At 44.7% G+C, this 16,179-nt stretch overlaps 1 protein-coding gene across 21 annotated transcripts in view; it reads left to right on the top strand.

Annotated features, from left to right (window-relative positions):
- Positions 1–16,179, top strand: part of NMNAT3 (nicotinamide nucleotide adenylyltransferase 3) — a 114,578-nt gene that overhangs the window by 25,356 nt on the left and 73,043 nt on the right. For 5 of the 21 annotated variants that reach the window (XM_025448821.3, XM_025448820.3, XM_025448819.3 and 2 more), the window contains exon 1: positions 11,610–11,704. The exons of 15 other annotated variants lie outside the window; for them this stretch is intronic. In XM_025448821.3, coding sequence (XP_025304606.3) covers positions 11,695–11,704 — 10 coding nt within the window. In that variant the 5' untranslated portion in view covers positions 11,610–11,694. Of the gene's footprint in view, positions 1–11,609; positions 11,705–16,179 lie in introns of those variants that run through there. One more of the 21 variants, XM_025448818.3, reaches the window with a different exon arrangement.

Here is a 16,179-nt window from a genome sequence, read left to right as displayed (position 1 = left end):
TCCTGGGTACTTAGAAGAAGGATGTTGGTCTCAGGCATAGAGGAGGAAGATCCTATTCAGAAAGTGCTTCCACTCCATGGTGACACTGACTGGGTTGAAAACATGGGGTGAGGAGCCACTTTTGTGGAGAAACAGTGCATCATGGCAGGCTGAGTTTCAGGAGGTGGTGAACAGGGGTACCGGGGTGCCAGGCCCCAGACAGAGGCCAGAAACTCACCTTAGGAAGTAGAGGCGAGGAAGGGAGTAGAGGGAGAGGTCAGGCTGAAAAGAGGATTCTCTCAGGGGTGCGGATACAGAAGGAGAAAGGGTTTTGGGGTCACAAGTGCGGCCTGCCTTTATTGCACGCAGGATTCTGATTGAGGAAAACGGAATCCGAGAACCTGCTGATAAATGATCCGTTTGATTGCTCAGAAAATAATGGCTTCAACTCCAATGAGCATTTTATATTTTCTGAGCATTTTATGGTTTTCTATTATTTTTGAATTAAACAAGCTTCTTTTTTTTCAAATGAGGTTTTTAACCATATCACTTACCTTTTGCATTATTCCATGACCCATTGGAAGGTGTGAGGTTTTTTGTGACATTTTTTTTCAGCCGTCCCTAAGTCTCATTTACAGGATCACCTCTTAGGAACCTTTTAATCCAAGCGTAAGTATTTTTATAAAATGGAATAGACATAGGAAATGCTAGAAAAACACTAATATGGTGACATTTATGAAATAGTGATTCCTTACATGGCACATGTGGCATTTCTTCCCCCTGTAAGTGTCCATTCCTTTAATATTTCCATTGTTTCAATAAAATAGGGGAAAACTGCTTATCATGAAAGTCATTTTCTACTTTGAATTCTTTTTACTCCTCTCTTGAGTGAATGTGCATCTCTCACTGGTTAAGCACATCAAGCTCAGGTTTTTCTTTCATGGCATTTGCTTGTGGACTTCTACAGCTGGAGCCAAAGCTGTTTGCAGTTGGAGAGGCAGAGCTGCATTTGCTTCCACAGTGGTTCTCACCCTCTCTCAAGGGTGGGAAGGGTTGGCAATTTATTGGATCTCGATCCCCTCTCCTAGGAAAAGGGACTGCTGGGCATCTGTTCACTTTTGCTTTCAATATTAAAGGGAATTTAATTTGGTTTTGAGAAGTTTGCAGTCCCACTTAAACCTTGTGCTGTTGGGGACCTGAGAATGCGAGCTGTGCCACTCCCCTAAGCATGTGCTCCCAGTCCCTTGCAGAAATGAGAAGTGCTGTTGTCACCTGGTGCACTCCCAGGCAAGACAGGTTGAGAACCTGTGGTGTGGGGTCAAATTCTAGCTCACTCCTCCTTGCTGTGTAACCTTGAACAAATTAAAATTAGTTCATTTTTCTAGCCCCAGCCTCCTCCTAATCTGCAAAATGGGAATAACAGCATCAAAATGAAATAATATGTCAGGACGCCTGGGTGGCTCAGCAGTTGAGCATCTGCCTTTGGCTCAGGGCATGATCCTGGAGTTCCAGTATCGAGTCCCACATCGGGCTCCCTGCACGGAGCCTGCTTCTCCCAACACCTGTGTCTCTGCCTCTCTCTCTCTGTGTGTCTCTCATGAGTAAATAAAATCTTTTTTTTAAAAAAAAGAATATGTATAAAGCAAGAGCATCCATGCCACCATAAATGTTTAGTACTGATAATGTCCTGCTCAAGTGCTTTCCTTGGCTCCTGTACTCAGAGCCATTGAACCTCACTCCTGGGTTCCCTTGCATTCTTTTTTTTTTTTTTTTTGAGTTCTTTTTTTTTTTTTTAGTTTCCTTGCATTCTGTGAGTACCCATACTTCACTCTTCACTGGGTTACGGCTGTTGGCTCAGGTGCTCTTCCAGTAGCCATGGCCTGCCTCTGGGCTGAGATGCTACTGAATCTCCCATGGCCCCACACCAGGGCTGGGCACTAGCTGGTGGGGGCAGAGCCCATGGTGCCCATCTTCTCCAGGTATGGTTCCTCCCAGCATTGCTTCCAGCCTGGGCTTTCGGGGCTCTAACTGAGGCCCTTGACCTTTCTCCCTCTGACCTGGAGCTGGGTGGAAGGTGAGGGTTGGACACAGATCCAGGATTGGCCTCCATATCCAGGTCCAGATCGGGCTGCAGAGGGCTCTGTTCCTCTGTTCTGTGAAGAACAGAAGATGTGGCCTCTAGCCCATCAGTCACTGGATGGGTAATTCCTGAATACCAGGGGAGGGTTGGGGCTGGGGGTATTCAGAGAAACAATTGCTTTGGAACAGCGGATGAGAAATGCCTGGAACAAGAGCACTGAGGCATGGCTATGAGAAGATTTAATAGGCCATTAGGAGGATGGTGTCATGGGGACCAGGAGAGGGGTTAAGGAAGGGCATTTTGCACCATTGCCCAGAGCCTGAGACCCTGAGGCTGGTGGTCACAGTCCGCAGACCTGCCAGGTCCCCGCACAGACAGCCTGCTCTGAGCCACAGACTTGGGCCACCTTATCTCCAGCAGCTGCCTTGGAAGTACACCCCTTTAGTACATTCTCAGGAGAAAGTACATTCTCAGGAGCCCAGAATCCCATCATCACTCATCAAAAAGCAGTCCAAAGCCACTGGCAATGGGTCAGCAGGTTTGTCTTCAGATGAAGTGCCACACGTTATTAGCTTTCCCTCTCTTAATATCACGGATGTTAGGCAGACTTCCTCCTCTCAGAATAACCTCTGGCTTTTGGATCATTTGGCAGGAATATGTGTGGAATTATTGATAGAGTTTTTAATCTATTTTGTTTTTATTTTTTTTCCCCTTCACATTACTTAGAAATGTACTTTCTTGATCTAAGGCTTGCTGTAAAAACTGCTTTGCAAAAAAAAATGGGACTTTTTACAAAGCTTAGAGGTGCCAGTCATACAGTAGGAGCCGTTACATGGTTTCTAACTCAGATACTTTCATGTTAAAAATGTTCTCTGCTCTGCTGGCCTCTATATATTATCATTTCTGTCAAAGTTCTTCATGCAACCAGGCCTGAGTGAGTCTCCAATGTTCTTACAAATTCCTACAAAAAGCATATGTAGGGTTTCATGGTATCCCTATGATCTTCCTATTTTCCAAAATGTTTTCCTGTCACAATAGAAATGTTTAAGTAGGACTAAATTGGAAGGTGATTTTATTTTTATTTTTTATTTTTTTAAAGGATTTTATTTATTTTAGAAAGAGAGAGCAGGGAGGAGGAGCAGGAGAGGGAGAGTCTTAAGCAGACTCTGTGCTAACTGCAGAGCCTGACTTGGGGCTCAGTCTCATGACCCTGAGATCTTGACCTGAGCTGAAACCAAGAGTTAGATGCTTAACCAGCTCTGCCATCCAGGTGCCTCTGGAGGGTGATTTTAAATAATCACTTCTGAGGCATTGGGGTGAGGAGCATTTTATGTTTTTTTGTGTAAGAGCCTATGCAGTGGTTTTATATGGTTACTTCTTGGATCCTGCTATTGAGAGGAAATCAGATATTCCTTTTTGTAAGTTGAAATTATGAAATCTTCCCTGAAGGCTTTTAGAAATAAGATACTTCTCTCCTGGAATGATGTCAGTGACTTCTGCCTCTAGGAAGGGAAATGGAGTAAGAAAGTGGCTCCAGGTTCCTTCCAACCTTATTTCTCTGAATTTATTATCTCCCGCATCCTCTGCACTTGTCCCATGGTGCCAGTCTCATTAGGCCTAGTGATGCAGCTTATGTGTCACAATGCATTCCTCGGACAAAACTTAAAAATCTCTATAACCAAAGAGCTTGGTTTATAAGGCAGTGTCACAGTGTGATAGAAGTCTCAGCCCAAGCTCCCAATTCTAGCTCTGTTATTATCTTCCTGTGTGACTTTGAATAAGTGACTTCACCTCTCTGGTCCTCTGTTTCCTCAATTATAAAATGGGGGTGGGGGTTGACCAGATGTTAACACTCTGCACATGGAAACACAAAACCAACAGGACGCAATATTTTGATTAAGCATAGGCTGTCTAGATATGGCATTCCCTCTGCTTAAGGAAAAATCCAGCTTCCAATCTTCGTTTTTGCAACAGTTTCTTTAAAATACAGGAGATGAAAGTCTTTCTTGAAATTTGTAATAAGGAATCATAAAATGTCATGACTTTTAAAGATTTGCAGCAAATCTTGGAGAAGCATACCTTGAAAAATAAGCACTTCATGTTACGTGGGGGAGAAAGAGGCTTAATTCCTTTCATTCCGCCAAAAGCAGTAATTTCACTTAAGAGCCATCCCTTAACAAGTCTTTGCAGAGACCTGTTTCCTTCAAGGTCCCATAGCATGTGTTTGAGATAGAAGTGACCCACGCCCCTGCTTTTATCTGAAAGAGAATTGTGCTTGTCATTTCTTATCTGGAAACTTCATCTTTGCTTTGGGGTTCTGAGACCACTCCCATTCATCTCTTCAGTACCCCTGATTCGAATAGTGTGAGACCCGTGTATATTTCCCCTAACTGTAGTAATGCCATTTTGGTGCACAGCCTGATGGTACATGAATCCAAAACAACATTTCCAGTACACAGGTACCTGGGAGACTCTCTTGATCCAAGAGCTAGCTCTGCCTTCATATGTGATGGAACGTGGCTGGGTGTACTCTGGGGTGTACTCTGATGGGGGAGGCTCAGAGGGTCCTTTTTCAAGGCCTAGGGCCTGCCATCTTGCTGGGCGGCTCACCAGCACGAGGAGAGCTGTGCTCAGTAGCAAGCACAGGGATTGTGTGCTCGCCTGGTGAGAAAACTACCATTCCAGGAGACATGAAAACCTTTAGAAACAGCCTCATGCAGAATTTCACAGAAAAAGTGTTCAAAAGACAGATTTCCCTTGGCTTTGGTGTAAACCACTGAGTTGGTGAACAGTGGCCTGGTCCTACTCCTGTGGAAGAGACAAAAGACACCCTTGCTGGGGACTTTGGTCTACTTACTGTGCCTTTCTTGTTTTCTTTAAATAAAAACATGGAAGCCCCACTAGGGCGCCTGGTATAAAAGGTTTTTGCCTCTGGCCCTGCAACATTAGCTGGCTTCCAGGCAGCCTCCAGAAGCTCCAGCCAATGTCTGAAGACCGCCTGCAGCACACCGCTCCTAGGGCATGCGGTTCCTCAGAGCCTTCGCTGTTTACCGGACACTGGCAAGGTTCTCGGAGTCCACTTTTTCTTTCTTAAAACTACAAAGGGAGGGACGCCTGGGTGGCTCAGTGGTTGAGCATCTGCCTTAGGCTCAGGGTGTGATCCCGGTGTCCAGGGATCGAGTCCCACATCAGGCTCCCTGCCAGGAGCCTGCTTCTCCCTCTGCCTGTGTCTCTGCTTCTCTCTCTGTGTCTCTCATGAATAAATAAATAAAATCTTTAAAAAAAAAAAAAAAGGGAGTACACGCTTAGAGAGAAAGCTCATTCATTAAAGAAGTCCTAGTCTGGCCATTCCTCCCGCTGTCCCTGCAACAACCCTCCCCTTTCTCAGAGGTGTAAACCTTCTATTTGCAGTGTACATCCAGGGGATGTACACATGTACAGAGGGGCTTTTATCATATATAAATATATTATAAAAATATATAATTATATAATTATATACATATAATTATATATTTACATATAATTGGAAATTATGTATTATACATTGTATTATAGATTTTTGTGTATTACAGCAACATAGATAGCTTTGTTTAACCAAAATGAGAACACCATAATACTGTCTGCAACTTGCCCTTTTTTCTTATGTAACATTTACTCATTCATAACCTCTAATGTCAGTATGTGTAGAATTATGTTATTCTTTAATTGCTGCGTAGTATCATTGGAGACTTAACCATTCTCCTGTTGGTAGACATTTGGGTCTCTAATTTTTCACTATTACAGATAAACCCTCAGAGAACAGCATTGTAACATATGCTTGCAGGCATCTGGCCATGTTTATTAATAATTACAATGCATTTGTTTAAAGATGTGCTCCCCTGACATATACACACCAGCACAGCCCTCTCTGAGCTCTGAGGCTAATTTATAGGAAATCTCTTAAATCCTTGGTACCCCCTTCACACTTCCCCATTCACATTTTTGCTTTAAGAACTAGACATGTTTTCTTCATGTACTTAGCACCCTGCTTTGGGAAGGGACATTGCCTAGAACTGTCCCCAAGGATGCAGAAGCAAGGCTACCGCTTTTCCTAACTCATGCTTCAGGGGGGACCTGAGTTCTGAGTTCCAGCAGTCTCTTGCCCTGCTTGCTGGAGACAGGAAGTTCAATTCTGCCAAATGCCATTGAAAAAACCATTGAGTGTTTGGGATGGTTTTTGTAAAGACTGAAACTCTCCCTCTAGCCCCTCTGTGAGTGTGTTTAATTTTCTAGGGCTACTGTAACAAATTATCACCAATGTGGTGGCTTAAAACAGCAGCAGTGTATTCTTTCACAGTTCTGGAGACCAAAATCAGAAATCAGTTTAAAGGCCCAAATCAAGGTGCCAACAGGACTGCATTCCCTTCACAGGGGACCTGTTCAGAGCGATCTGTTCTTTGCCTCTTCCAGCTTCTGATGGCTGCTCATACTCCTGGGCCTGTGCATCACTCCAGTTTTCAAGGGCAGCATCTCCAAATCCCTCTCTGTTCCATCTTCACGTGGCCTTCTCTGTGTGTGTTCATAATCTCCCTTTTCCTCCCTCGGAAGGATCCATGTGCTTGCATTCAGGGCCCTCTAAACAATCCAGGATAATCTCTCCATCTCACAAGCCTTAGTCAAACATCTGCAAAGACCCTTTCCCAAATGAGGCAATATCCACAGGATCCAGGGATTAGGAGGAGGTATCTTTGGGTGACATTATTCAGCCAATTGCAGTGGGATTTCCAACCTGTTTTCCAACATACTTAACTGCTGGAGTACACTTGGTATTTCCTTTAGATTCTTTAGAATCATGTCTTTTCATTCATAAGGAAGACAGAAATCAATATTATTTTATTCTGTGCACTGAAAAAGGCTAGAAGGTCAAGGTCAGACAAAATCTCTTGACTGATGAGCTCCTTTAACTGGAGAATACATGACACGAACTGCATGTACAACTGCTATGAGTTAAATTACAAATGTGCCTGTCTTTCTGTTTTAATTTGGAAATATTTCTCTGTATAATAGTTTGCATGCCCTAGCTAGAAGGAAGTTGAGAAGCCGTCTGTTCTCCCTTCCCCCCTGTAGATCGAACCGTATCCAGACCATGAAATTCATCTTTTAAATCTGCTCAGGGGCATCTGGGTGTCTCAGTGGGTTAAGCATCTGCCTTCGGCTTAGGTCATAGTCTCAGGGTCCTGGGATCGAGCCTCACGTCGGACTCCCTGCTGAGCTTCTCCCTCTCCCTGTGCTGCTCCCCCTGCTTGTGCTCCCTCGCTTGCTCGCTCACTCTCTCAAATAAATAAAATCTTAAAAAAATAAAATAGGGCGCCTGGGTGGCTCAGACAATTAAGCATCTGCCTTCGGCTCAGGTCATGATCCCAGGGTCCTGGGATTGAGTCTTGCATCAGGTTCCCTGCTCAGTGGGGAGTCTGCTTCTCCCTCTACCCCCCCACTTGTGATCTCTCTCTCTCTCTCTCTCTCTCACACACACACACACACAGTCTCTCTCAAATAAATAAAATCTTTAAATTAAATTAAATTAAATCTGCCCAGACAAGGTGCATATGAGTGTTCTACTGTTGTTAAAAACAATGGAGGGTGTTGGACAATATTAAGGACATACAGCCTGTAGGAGCACATTCCTCTCAGGTGGTTGGTGGCATTAAAATACAAGGATGAGGTTCATTAGCACACTTTTATTTTATTTTATTTTATTTTATTTTATTTTATTTATTTTATTTTTTTATTGGAGTTCAATTTGCCAACATATAGCATAACAACCAGTGCTCATCCTGCCAAGTGCCCCCCTCAGTGCCTGCCACCCAGTCACCCCATTTAACTTACAGTGTGGCTGCTCTTTCAAACTCTCCAGTCCTCCCTGTGAAAGGTGTATTACCATTTTGGACTTGGCCCTGCCCTTGCCATGTGAATGCTAATGTCTCATACTTCCATTTCCCAATTTCACAGCAGACCTGCATGCTCATAAATTAAACTGCATTGCTCAGCATTATCGTGTGCATTCTAGGATTTTGTCCAAAAAGGCCCAAACTACTGCCTATTTCAGCAGAACTCCCTTTGGCCACCGCCTGTTAATATATTATAGAGACATTAGGACAGCGATTTGAGAGTGCAGGCAGGCAGGTAGAGCACACACATCCCTGCACAGAGGTCCGGAGCAGACAGGAGTGGCCCGGAAGATGTTCAGACAGAGGGTGGGGCATAGGTGGACCTTCCCCACCAGAAACAGAAGAGGTGATATGTCTGCCAAGCCAGTCCATCTTCTCAGAAAGAATCTTTTTTTTTCTTTTTTTTTTTTTTTCAGAAAGAATCTTGAATGTGAACGGCTAGAGTTTAAAAAATAACACATCAATTGAAAGAAGTGAAAAAAAAAATGGTTGATTTTTGTCACTTTCTAAGTCAGTGAGGGGAGTTTCAAAACATACCAAAATGCCTGCCACCACTGACCCAGGTTGCCAGGGTTAAAGGAAATATAGGGATGTTCTACTTCCCAAAAGAATAGACCCTGGTAACTTTTATAATCAAAATAATAAGTGCACATGGCTTTTTAAAAATTCAGCTAATTCAGCCTCTCTGGCCTCTCCTCTCTTTTTTTTTAGAGCCCCATGCTCTGTTGTCTTGCCCAGTGCTCTCTAGCCTATACAACTCTCATCCTAGTTTCACCATCCTCCTAGTTTGGATGCTTGTGTTCCACTTTGTTTTCCTTCCTTGTTTTGCTGGAACATACCATCAAAGAACTACCCAAGTAAAAGTACCTGAGAGCTAAACTTTGAGTCCATTCATATATAAAAATATGTTTCTTCTATCCCCATACTTAATTATCTAGCCAGATAGAGAATTCTAGGTAGATTCAAAGTCCTCTTTTCTCAGAAGTATGCAGGCATCGCAAGTTGTCTTTTGCATCTACTGTTGCAAATGAGGGGTTAAATGCCAGTCTTATTTTCAGCTTTTGTCTATGAACTTTCTTTTGTTTATTCCCTAGAAATCTTGAGGGTCTTTTTTTAATTCTTAGTGTTCTGGTATTTCAAATCAAGTATAATCTCAATTAGGCTGATTTTGGTTGCAAGTCACAGGACACCAACGCAAACTAGCTTAATGTTAGAAAGGGAATTTATTGGTTCATGTAATTGAAATGCCTTAGGAAATATAGGCTTTAGGAGCAATTCAGTCAAGGCTCAGGCTCTTCTCTCTGTGGTTATTTTGGCTTAGCAACTGGGTAGGTCTCAAAACAATCCTGAAAGAACAGAAAAGAGGGCATCAAGGCAGATGGATAAACAATGTAGTGCAATCAGAGCCTGCTATCAGAGAAGACTTAACAAAGGAGACCTTTATTTTAAACTTACAGCTGTGGTAAAGTAATATAACAAAGAATTTACCATCTTAACAACTTTTAAGTGTATACTTCAGTAGTGTTAAGTACATTCATACTGTTGTGCAACCATTTCCAAAACTCTTTCATGTTGCAAAACTGAAACTATGCCCACTACACAACTCCCCATTCCCTCCTCCCTCCGTCCCCTGGCAACCACCATTATACCGTCTCTATGAATTTGACTACTCCAGGTGGTAGTCAAATATATATGGAATTATACAGTAGTTATCTTTTTTTGCAACTGAGTTATTTAATGGAGCATAATGTCCTCGTGTTGTAACTTATGTCAGATTTTTTCCTTTTATTTTTTACTTTTTAAAAGATTTTATTTATTCATGAGAGATATACAGAGAGAGGCAGAGAAATAGGCAGAGGGAGAAGCAGGCTCCCTCTGAGGAGCCTGATTTGGGACTCAATCCCAGGACCCCAGGATCATGACCTGAGCTGAAGGCAGATGCTCAACCACTGAGCCACTCAGGTGTCCCAGATTTTTTTCCTTTTAAAGACTGAATAATATGCCACTGTATGTGAATTTTATGTGTGTGTGTGTGTGTGTGTGTGTGTTTGTGTGTGTGTGAAAAATATGTATGATATATATAAGCATTTTGTTTATCCATCTGTGGACAGTTGGGTTGCTTACACCTTTTGGCTACTATGAGTAATTGCTGCTATGCACATGAATCTGTTCATGTGGCTGCTTTCAGTTCTTTTGGGTATATGCTCAGAAGTAGGATTGCTGGACCATAGAGTAGTTCCGTTTTTAATCTTTGAAGGAACCTCCATGCTGTTTTCCACAGGGGCTTCACCAGTTTGTATTCCACTGTTCACAAGCAGTGCACAAAGGTTCCAATTTCTGACAACACTTATTTTCTATTTTTTTTATAATAGTCATCATAATGTATGTGAAGTGGTATCTCATAGTAGTTTTGATTTGCATTTCCCTAGTGATTAGTGATGTTGATCTTTTCATGTGCTTATTGGTCATTTGTGTGTCTTCTGGGGAGAAATGTCTATTCAAGTCCTTTGCCCATTTTTTAGTTGGGTTATTTTTTGTCATTATCAAGTTAAGGAGACCTTATGCGGTTGGCCTAATGTGTGCTAAGTGCTGGAGGAGCAAAGTCTGATAGGTAGAAATGGGTAGACAGGGCATTCTAGGCAGAGAGACCAGTAGGAACAAAACAGAGATGGCGTGTGGGTGTGTTCAGGCTTCCTCAAGTCAGCAGGCTGTGTTGGACCACAGACACCTTAGGCACTGTAGGCAAGTAGCCAGCACTGAAACTAGGAAGGCACAGCTGTCTCCACCTGTGGAGAGGAGCGAGGAGGCTACACCAAAGGCAGTCTCCCTGCGGAGCCATTGAGGGTGTTAAAAGTCCCAGGAGATACAGAGCTACCCTCAGAAAGGTCCTGCATTTGGTGCCATGGGAACAGTGAATGCAATTGAGAGGGGTATGTTAAGAGGCTCAGGAGGCAGCTTCCCCTGAGGCAAGGATCTGAGGTCACAGTGTCAACCAAAAATTGTGTTTGTTGAAAACGGTCCCTGGAAGATTCCCAGTATAGCTCCACATTGGAGTTCAACATGCCATCCCTCCCAACGTCCCACAGAGCGGATATCTTCCAACACAGATGCAGTCTCTCATCAGTGACAACCCAGGTGAAGCAGCCGCCTTGACCTTAGAGGCCATGGGATGTAGAAGTACCTGTCTTTATACACTGGAATCACATGAAAGTGCTCACGCTCTGAGGGGAAGCAAGAACTAAAGCCTCCTGAGATGTTCTGTTTAGATGCTTGAGGACACAAGCAGTTGAATAAATGGCCAGCAGTAGCTATGGCAATAAAGATATTTTAGCAGTTCACATAATAAAGTCTAGAGAGAGCCTGTACTAGGTTATTGCAGCGACTTAATGAGACCAAGTCTCTGGGTTGTCCTTCCCTGCGGCAGTTCTCTAGGCCTTCCCTTCGTGGTCACAGGAGGGCTGTGGCAGGCCCAGGTGTCACATCTCGACACCACAGCATCCAGGCCAGGAAAGGGCAGTAAAAGGACTGCTGTTATGGCATTTTCAAAATCTTTCCCATGGGCCTCCAGGCACTGCCTCTTGGATCTTATTGGTCAGGACTGGGTCACATAATCGTGCTGACCAATCAGGGGCAAAGGAAGTGGCCTGCCTCGGTGGCTGTGATGCTATGGTTTCTATCTGGATCTGTGCCCCTTGTCTCTGAAGCCAAATGAAATCAGGTTTGGTGGTTTTTTGGGTTTTTTTTGGTTTTATATTTTGGTCAAGATTTACTTATTTTAGAGAGAATGTGTGTGTGTGAGTGGGGGAAGAGGCAGAAAGGGAGAGAAGCAGACTCCCTGCTGAGCATGGAGCCCCACGTGGGGCTTGATTTCAATACCTTGAGATCATGACCTGAGCCAAAAATCAAGAGTCCAAGGCTTAATGGACTGAGCCACCCAGGTGTCCCCAAAATCAGGTTTCTTAGCAAGGAGAAAGGGGAGTTGCCGCGCTGCAGGAAGGACCAGCAGATTCTTTGCCACATCACACTCCCTCTGGAACATCTGCTCATGGAAGACAGTGAGCTTAAATCATTTCATTTTGGCTATATTTTATTTTACACTTAAATTATTATTTTACTGATTTAGTGAGGCCAGCACGTGTAAGAGAATTCACATGAGCTAAAAGCCTGTGGGATGAAGCTTCACTGTCTTAATTTTAGAGTTGATAGCTCCAGATGTCTGCATCTGGCTTCACCCCCACCTCTGGGCATCTAGTACTCTTTAGTTCTTCTGGCCTGATTGGATTCTAGCTCTGCCCATTGACCTTGAGGCCCTGGGAACCCACCCATTCCCCTGGGGCCGGGACCCTCTTTGTTTGGACCTCTGGGCAGGCTCTCTGCTCCAGCCACATGCTGTGACATGCACACTCATGGATCACAGGAGCCTATAAGAGACATCAGCCAAAGTGTGTCCCAGATAAATACATTACTTCTTCAGAAATCTTAGAAGCATATTAATGCCTTTGCTGGTTTTTAAATTCATACATAGTAAAGTAAATCAACAAGTCTTGACTTTGTGGGAGGGGGCCTGATGCAGGTCAGCTGGAGTGTTTGTAAGACCTGGTGGGCTGCTTCAACTGCCCCAACCCAGGCCTGAGTTGGCCAGAAATCTGTGATTTTTGTACTGTGCAGGGGTGGATGCACTCAAATAGCAGCTTCACTTGTCCCGTTCCTGCAGGAACTCAAGAATTTGCCATGGACATTGGTGTCTTTACGCAGGGTTGGCACATACGAATCCTGTTCCCTAACTCCGCGATGGAAAAGTTTCACCCTCCTGTGAAGGCAGCGTAAGAGATGTAGTCCTAATGTGTCTCTTTAGTTCATCTTCACAGCCTCTGTGGATGAGCTTGGGTTAGCCTCATTCTATAGAAAACGGAAGGGGGCTTGTTCAAGGTTGCAGAGTTTATAAGTGCCAAGCCTTTTCCATTGCAGAGGTCCCCCAACTGCAAGCACAGGCAACCTCAGTTCAAGGCTAGATGAAGTGCCCCACGCCCTTCACTGTTTGCACATATTCTCATGTGCAGGAGAAATGCATGGGCTTTAGTGGGGACACGGGCAGGGAATGATCTGATAGTCCTGCTAGTGGATTCTGAAGCAGTAACTAAAAGAAGAAACAAAATAAGGTTTGTCCGTTTAAGAATCCCGGGGACTGTGGTATTTCGGTGCACTGCCCACTCTTTGGGCCTAATTTCCAACCAACACAAAAGCACCTATGCATAACATTAAATATATGTGGGATGAACTTGGTTAAAAATTTTAATTAATCACATCCCTAAACCCAGGTCTGTTCTGATTTCATAGATCACTGCCCAGATTTGCAGTTATCTGCTCATGACTCTGGCAGTCTGCTTATAGCTCAATAAAGAAGGGAAGATGAGCTGCTTGGCTTATCGTTTCTGGAGGAAATTCTATTACATGAAATGGGAAAGGATCACTCTGGACGTGGTTGTGTTGTGCCCAATGAAATTCCCAAGTGAACGCGTGTTCTTGAGCAGCAAGCCTCCTGCCTGTTTGTTCCCTGCTGTGGCTCACTGGGCCTCCACTGGTTGGTTCTGCCTTCGTGGAGAGCATGGACAGCTTCCTACCTTTCCACGCATTTTGGGATCTTCTTGTCACCTCCTGTTGCCTTGAGGAACTTGATGGCAGCTTATTTTCTTTTTTAGTGAAGGAGCAAGCAAGCTAAACAAAGTTGCCTTGTTTGTTAGAAGTTTTTTTTATTTGAATTTAAGGCTGGCCCTAAAATTCCATTCAAGGGTACTTAGGATGGAATGGAAAGCAGTTAGATGGAGCAGACCCAGGGAGGGAGTTGGAAGGTAAGTGATGAGGCTGATGAAACAGGTCATAGGCAGACTATAAGGCACATGCATGCTACACTGAGTTTCATTACCCACAATGCAGCTGGGTGCCAGGGGAAGCAGGAACCATATATGCAGTTAAAAGATCCATTGGGGGGATCCCTGGGTGGCGCAGCGGTTTGGCGCCTGCCTTTGGCCCAGGGCGCGATCCTGGAGACCCGGGATCGAATCCCACGTCAGGCTCCCGGTGCATGGAGCCTGCTTCTCCCTCTGCCTGTGTCTCTGCGCGCCTCTCTCTCTCTCTCTGTGACTATCATAAATAAAAAAAAAAAAAAAAAAAAAAGATCCATTGGGCAACTGAGCAGAGATGGGCAGAGGAGGTGACACTGGGGGCAGGTTAGGAGTTCAGTCAGGTCCAACTGAGAAATAATGAGTCCCAATCCAAGGCAGGGATTGTGGAGTTTGAGAGAGGGATGGATAATAAAGATATTGCAAAGGTGGAACTGACAGGCTGTCAAGGCAAGGGAGAGAGAAGAGCCCAGATGGCTGCCAGTTTTGTTCTTTGAGCACAAGAAGGGCCATGGTGCCATCCCCTGCCATCATTATGGACAGCTCTGCATTTTTCTGCCATACAGGGAATCTCCGAGGTCTGTAGAGGTTGTGGGACTGCTTTTCCAACACTAACTGTGGCTCATTGCCCACTGCTGACTGGAGCAGGGCCCTGGACATGAACCCTGGCTTTGGCAGGGGCAGAGGCAGGGAATGGACAGAGGAATCAAATGCTGCCTCTAAGGTGCAAATCAGGATCCTGCCTGGAGCCCAGCCAAGGCAGCAGACACAATTTATGGGGTGAGAGCACAATTCAAGTCCAGAAGAGAGCTGATGCTCCAGATAAGGAGACAAATCTGCATCAGGTAAAGCAAATAGGAAAAGCCAAGAAGTGTTAGGTATTGGAAGCAAGATTGGAGGTGCTTCGGCCTAGACCATGCCAGGGGTGACCAGTGCTCTCTGGCTCTCTTTTTGATCTACCTTTCATTTCTACCTTGTTCCCCAGAGACTAAGGTGAATATTCCGTATCTGTTCCACTCTGTGTTACACCCCGTGAGATCCCTGCCCTCGGGGATTTATAATCTGTTAGGCAAGAAAAGAGTAGGGACTCAATAATATAGACAGAGTGTCACCTTTAAGAGGTCAGAGGATGGGGACACCTGGGTGGCTCAGAGGTTGAGCGTCCACCTTCAGCTCAGGGCATGATCCCGAGATCCTGGGATTGAGTCCCGCATTGGGCTCCCTGTAGGGAGCCTGCTTCTCCCTCTGCCTATGTCTCTGCCTCTCTCTGTGTCTTTCATGCATAAATAAATAAAATCTTAAAAAAAAAAAAGTTCAGAGGATGGAACAGTGACTTCTAGGTGGGCTACTATAGGAAGCTCAGAAGACCCATCAGAGAACAGCAGGTGGTCTCAGCTTGGGGAGGACAAGGAGCATGTGTAGGGAATAGAAAGGGTGATCAGGAAGCAATTAGGAGAGGCCAAGGGGGCTAAAATCTCCAATGTTCTAATGCCAGATGAAGGATGTGGTTGAGCAAATAAATGCCAGTGGAGAACAAATTACTGGAGATTTTATCCCTGGCTTGGAATCAAGGTCCTGGTTTGTTTTTTTGTTTTTTAGATTTTATTTATTTGACAGAGAATGAGCATACAAGCAGGGAGAGCCTGTGGGTGAGGGAGAAGGAGAAGCAGCGAGAAGGAGGGAGAGGGAGAAGCAGGCTCCCTGCAGAGTGGGGAACCCAACACGGGGCTCAAATTCAGGACCCTGGGGTCATGACCTGAGCCAAAGGCAGATGCTTAACTGACTGAGCCACCCAGGTGCCCCAAGGCCCAGGTTTTATACAGTGTTTGGTGCATGGTAGACACTCAGTAGTTTATCACAGTGACTTAACCCAAACTTTAGGACTAATCTGTTTAGCATATTGAGAAAGGGTTAGATTGGGGCGAAAGTGGTGGGGGAAGATGATTCCAGAGTTTCTCTCACCAGATGTGGAAGCTATCAGTGGGGCGGGGGGATGTCCAGCCCACATCAGTGGCCCCTCTCCCGGAACAACATTGTACACTGGTGTGATGAGCCTCACTGACCATGTCTGTACCATAGGACTGTGTCCAGACTGAGCTGTGGCACTACCCTGTCCCTTGTCCACCTTGAGATCTCATGTTCAGCTCTTCCTTTACTCTATGTGATGGCCTGGTGGCCTTCTGATGATTCCATGCTCCTTTACTGCTTTGCCTTTGGTGGGGAAGGGGACTAGGATGACCAGAGTTCATTTCTCTTGTTTGCAGTTTTTAAAAATCCTAACTTATACAATATG

This window comes from Canis lupus, chromosome 23, assembly GCF_003254725.2.
Source record: "Canis lupus dingo isolate Sandy chromosome 23, ASM325472v2, whole genome shotgun sequence".
Lineage (NCBI taxonomy): Eukaryota > Metazoa > Chordata > Mammalia > Carnivora > Canidae > Canis > Canis lupus.
Note: the sequence above shows the minus strand (reverse complement) of the source record. Positions and strands in the feature narration are given on the sequence as shown.